The 5,674-nt window shown below is 45.5% G+C and overlaps 1 protein-coding gene across 1 annotated transcript in view; it reads right to left on the bottom strand.

Moving 5' to 3' along the window:
- The window catches only part of LOC138954572 (uncharacterized), a 6,722-nt gene extending 1,048 nt beyond the window's left edge, over positions 1–5,674 (bottom strand). Inside the window, exons 1-4 of the mRNA XM_070326383.1 lie at positions 4,943–5,674; positions 4,135–4,338; positions 1,146–1,380; positions 1–726 (exon numbers count right to left, since the gene is read on the bottom strand). The exon at positions 1–726 is cut by the window's left edge and continues 1,048 nt beyond it. Of these exons, the coding sequence (XP_070182484.1) occupies positions 304–726; positions 1,146–1,380; positions 4,135–4,338; positions 4,943–5,046 (966 nt within the window). The 5' untranslated portion in view covers positions 5,047–5,674 and the 3' untranslated portion in view covers positions 1–303. The remainder of the gene's footprint in view (positions 727–1,145; positions 1,381–4,134; positions 4,339–4,942) is intronic.

The raw sequence follows: 5,674 nt of genomic DNA, 5'->3' as shown, positions 1-5,674 counted from the left end.
TCGGATGTTCGGGATTATAATGCATGCTTTCGTGCGCTGTTAACAATTTGTAACATCGTGCTTGAAGCAAACACGATACGGAACAGGTCCAGCTGATGGTAAGCACATTGTCTATGGAAGCCGGATCCCCTCACCTTCGTGAAGCATGATGCACGTGTCGTTTGGTTTGGTGGAAGAAGGGCGACTGTGACTGTGTTGGTGCTGATGTTATTGTTGACTATGCGCCGGGCGCTCATGTTATTGGTGTTTCTGTCTGTTATTCATGCTCTTCTTGTTGTGGTGCACCTTGCTTGTTTTTGAAGTCTATGGGAGATTGATCGCCCCGACGTCGTCCTCCATGACGCAGGTATAGTTGGCGTTGGAGGACGCCGGGTAGCGGTGACACTGCAGCTTGTTGGGCCAGGGCAGGCCGCGGGTCAGACGGCGGTAGGTTGGCTCGCAGGCCTCCCTCACCTCGCTACACACCTCCTGGCACGGGAAGGTCAGCCCGCCCTCCCGGCTCGCGCACCACGGCATGTACACTCCGCACAGGAACAAGCCGAGCTTGGGCGAGCACTGGCTCTCCACCAGGGGGCGGAACTGCTCCATCTCCATGGCGATCTCGGTGCGGTTGCACTGGCCGAACATGTTGGGCGACATGCCGATGCGGAAGGAGAGGTCGGTGCACATGGGCAGGTCGATGTCCACGCACTGTGTGTGGTCCATGCTGCACGAGTTGTGCCTGCCCTGAATAACACGGCGTGGAGCGTGGTTACAACCGTGTGCAGTAGGCTAGGGATATTTCATGGCTTGAGATGCCATGCATTCACACAGCAACATAGAATGTGTTCGCCACTTGTTCACACGCTCCCAAACACACACACACACCCACACACCCACACACACACACACACACACACCCACACACGCACCCCCCCCACACACACACACACAAACACACACACACACACATGTACACACACACACACGCACACATTTAATACCAATTCCTTCCAATTTCTGTATAAGGCTTCTGTGCCACACTTTATCAAAAGCACTAGAAATATCGAAAAATATCAGAAACCGATTTTTTGTTGACACTGTCTGTAGATTGTGACCTGATTTCTCAGATGTGTTGATGTCTAAGAAGAGAGGTTGCACTGTACCTGCTTGAGACAGCGCTTCTTGGGCAGGGCGTTACAGTCGAACTCCTCGGGCCAGGTGTAGCCGAACTGCTGGAGGCTGGCCTGACACACCCTGCGCGTCACCTTACACGTCTTCCTGCACGGCCCCCGCGCCGCCCCGCGCCCCGCACACCGGGGCAGGTAGAGCGAGCAGGCCAGCAGGCGGAAGTTCTGGGAGCAGCCTCGGTCGATCATGGCCCACAGGTGCTCCAGAACTCTGCAGTTCAAAGGGAGATTCGTATTGACGTGGATTCAAGTGTGCACAACTACATGGAACTGCCTTCTCACAAAGTAACAAGTCGCGTAAGGCGAAATTACTACATTTAGTCAAGCTGTGGAACTCACAGAATGAAACTGAACGTAGTCCGCCGCTAGTGCAAAAGGCAGTGAAAGTGACGAGCCTGTTTGGCGCGGTAGCGATTACGCTGTGCTTCATAGCACGCTTTACTGTACCTCTCTTCGTTTTAACTTTCTGAGCGTGTTTTTAATCCAAACATATCATATCTAAATGTTTTTGGAATCAGGAACCGACAAGGAATAAGATGAAATAGTTTTTAAAACGATTTCGGAAATTTAATTTTGATCATTATTCTTATATTGTTAATTTTCAGAGCTTGTTTTTAATCCAAATATAACATATGTATATGTTTTTGGAATCAGAAAATGACGAAAAATAAGATGAAATTGTTTTTGGATCGTTTAATAAAACAATAATTTTAATTACAAGTTTCCGATTTTTAATGACCAAACTCACTCATTAGTTTTTAAGTCACCAAGCTGAAATGCAATACAAAACCCCGGGCTTCGTCGAAGATTGCCTTGCCAAAATTTCAATCAATTTGATTGAAAAATGAGGGTGTGACAGTGCCGCCTCAACTTTTACAAAAAGCCGGATATGACGTCATCAAAGGTATTTATCGAAAAAATGGAAAAAAAAACTTCCGGAGATATCATACCCAGGAACTCTCATGTCAAATTTCATAAAGATCGGCCCAGTAGTTTAGTCTGAATCGCTCTACACACACACACAGACAGACAGACAGACAGACAGACACACATACACCACGACCCTCGTCTCGATTCCCCCCTCTATGTTAAAACATTTAGTCAAAACTTGACTAAATGTAAACAGGGAGATAGTCTCACAATTTCAAACTTCTCCGTTCGTCGCTAATACAGTGAGACCCCGAATGTCAGACCCCCGAATTCAAGACCCTGTTTTCTCGCCCGTTGTGTTCATAAACTGTGTGAATGTACCCCCATCTTGAGACCCCCTTCATTTTAAGTGCACCTTTATAATTGCAATGAGAACAGGAAGCAGTTACCTGTACACCTGGAGCTGAGTGGTGTGGTTGAAACGGCTAGGAAGCTTGGTGTGCAGTGACCCCTTACCTGTACACCTGGAGCTGAGTGGTGTGGTTGAAACGGTTAGGAAGCTTGGTGTGCAGTGACCCCTTACCTGTACACCTGGAGCTGAGTGGTGTGGTTGAAACGGCTAGGAAGCTTGGTGTGCAGTGACCCCTTACCTGTGTAGTGGAGGAGTGGAAAGGGTAGTAGTAGATACACGAAGCCCAAGTCCAAGCGTCTTGTTTCAACTTTTTAATCAAGAAAACAATGCAAGGAAACGTAGAGGCCGAAGGCGAAACCCGTAGACAGCAAAGCAAGTGTAGTGTCGTGTTCAGCTGCTAGGAGCGAATGCATGCTCATGCCGGTGTCCGGCCTATACTTATAGCCCCGGCGCGGACTGCACAGAAAGCACCGTCCGCCGAGAATAAAAATCGCCTGAATACGGCCAGAAACACGGAATCTGTGTTTCTTACACTTGCTTTACCCTACGTTATTTAAACAAATACATAACCAATCATAACAAACAATACATCAAATTAAAGCTACGACCTTTAGCTTTCCATTGCAATAGATCACATTTCATAAAAACTTATATTTATTTAGTAGGATGCAAAAACAATGGTCCTAGTGAAGGCACTGAACCAACTTCAGTGCTGAAAATTACAAAACTCTCTAAACTGGAATAATGGACAAACTCATAAATCATACAGATAAAAAGAAGAACCCTAGACAAACATCATGATATGCGTTACTTGGGGGAAAATTATACATTGACTTAGTACGAAGCGGTAAAGTCCGAAAGTAAATGGAATCGGCTAAATTCCTGCGCGAGTACCTGTCTGCATAAATTAGCAATCTTTGCAGAGGAACCAAGCATCACTCATTACAACCAAATCCTTATAAACAAACTAAAATCATATGCAACATAGGTACGGGATATGTAATAGTGATACAAAAATGACAAAACAATGATTGAAAAGACAAATATGAGTTTGTGAGAATCAATTTCTCTCGACGATGCATGAAAACCGGTCAAGGTCAGAGTGACGCTTTGGTCAGTTCGAAGCATTATCGTAAATAACACAATAATATGCAGCCATCCAGCCTAATCAGTGACTTCTATGCAAACCTAAATATAATTAGGACCGTATCAAAGATAAAAGGGACTTTGAAAGATAGAAGTAATTAGGTAGATATATAAAGAAAGGTATTTTATTAGAATTTGCGCCGGCAAGGTGCGCGCGCAGCATCGTATCGTCTGCTATGGGATGGGTTATCCCGTTTGTACTGTACACAAGGCTGTTTCGCTATGCGATGATTAGAGTGTTTAGGGTAGCGAAGTGCACTTTGCTACACCTGTACACCTGGAGCTGAGTGGTGTGGTTGAAACGGCTAGGAAGCTTGGTGTGCAGTGACCCCTTACCTGTACACCTGGAGCTGAGTGGTGTGGTTGAAACGGTTAGGAAGCTTGGTGTGCAGTGACCCCTTACCTGTACACCTGGAGCTGAGTGGTGTGGTTGAAACGGCTAGGAAGCTTGGTGTGCAGTGACCCCTTACCTGTACACCTGGAGCTGAGTGGTGTGGTTGAAACGGCTAGGAAGCTTGGTGTGCAGTGACCCCTTACCTGTACACCTGGAGCTGAGTGGTGTGGTTGAAACGGTTAGGAAGCTTGGTGTGCGTGTACCCGACCAGTCCTTTGCACATGGGGACCTCGATCTCCTCACACCGCCTTCTGTTGCCGGCGTTTCTGTTGCTCGCGTTTCTGTTTCTGTTGCCCGCGTTTCTGTTGCCAGCAGTTCTTGTTCTGTTGCCAGCTCGGTTTCGCCCTCTGGGGATGAGATTTGGAGGGTGTTAGACAAATGTGCATGTGGTATATGCATGTGTGATGCTACTACCAGCATTTCTACATCTGTTGCCAGCATTTGTCGTTGTGTTGCTAGGTCCGTGTCGCCTCTGTGTGATGGCAATGGATGGACACTTTTTTTCCGTAATCGCTAGCAAAAGCAGAGAACATTACATTTATTTTCTAGAATCACTAAAAACAACATTCAACATTTCAAGTTTCCTAAGAAATACGAGAAGTAAAGTTTTACGAAATTACATTTTTTGTTAAGCGTCACTAGAGATAAGTTCACATATTTTCATTTTAATCTGGAGTCACTAGCAACAACACTCTTAACATAAGTGAATACATTTTAAACACATGTATGTAAACACGTTCTTAACACCTTTTTGACATTGTACATACTTCTACTGGCAAAAGAGGCAGACATGTGGTGTTCACTGATGAACACTTGTGAACTCTATGTGTGTATTACGCTTGCCACTATTTTTGCTGGAAGATGTGTGCACTATTTCATAAAGTTTTCAAAACTGGTTAAAGAATTGTGTTCAAAATTGTGTCAGGAGTGAAGGTGTAGAACATGACTGGCCTGTTTCGTCTGTTGGGGTTTGGCTGACTTCTCTGGGCGGACAGGGTCTCCACCAACACACACACCACCACCACCGCCACCAGCAGCACCTTGGTCGACACCATCTTGTTTCACTGCTGCTCAACAGTCTTCACACGTAGACAACAGGCCGGAGCAGTATACCCGTTCTGTGCTGACACACACAATCAATTTCCCAGACTTAAACACAGTTTTGACTCAAAAATAATTTCCTGACTTGGACACAGTTTCAACGAAAGAATTATTTCCGAACCTGGGCACAGTTTCAACTGACAAATAAATGTCCGCACTTTAACACTGTTTCAACTGAAAAACAATGTCGAATCTATGGCACAGTTTCCATTGACCAATGATTGCAAGGCCTGGTCACATTTGGTGGAACTCAGAAATGTTGTTTTCGATTCTAAAGATGTTTTCGGCTTCTTAAACATCCGAATGTTGAACTGCAGGTTCTTACTGGCTGAATGCAGTTGTTTCTGGTTCTAACCCAATCTGCTCACCACACATTCTCGCCCCTAACTTCCTGAATGGCTGGGGAAGGCTTTATATATGTTCACAGATTGTTTCTATCGATGTCTTGCTTTATTTAGCGATACCAGAAACACCACAGGTTTTTTTGTCATGTTAGTACACTTTGTGACAAGCACGGAAAGTTTCCAGTAGCTATAACTCCTTCGGGCGAGCGAAGGGAAAGCTACAGGACAGTGCACACAA

Source organism: Littorina saxatilis, unplaced genomic scaffold (assembly GCF_037325665.1).
Source record: "Littorina saxatilis isolate snail1 unplaced genomic scaffold, US_GU_Lsax_2.0 scaffold_482, whole genome shotgun sequence".
NCBI lineage: Eukaryota > Metazoa > Mollusca > Gastropoda > Littorinimorpha > Littorinidae > Littorina > Littorina saxatilis.
This window is presented reverse-complemented; position numbering and strand designations above follow the sequence as displayed.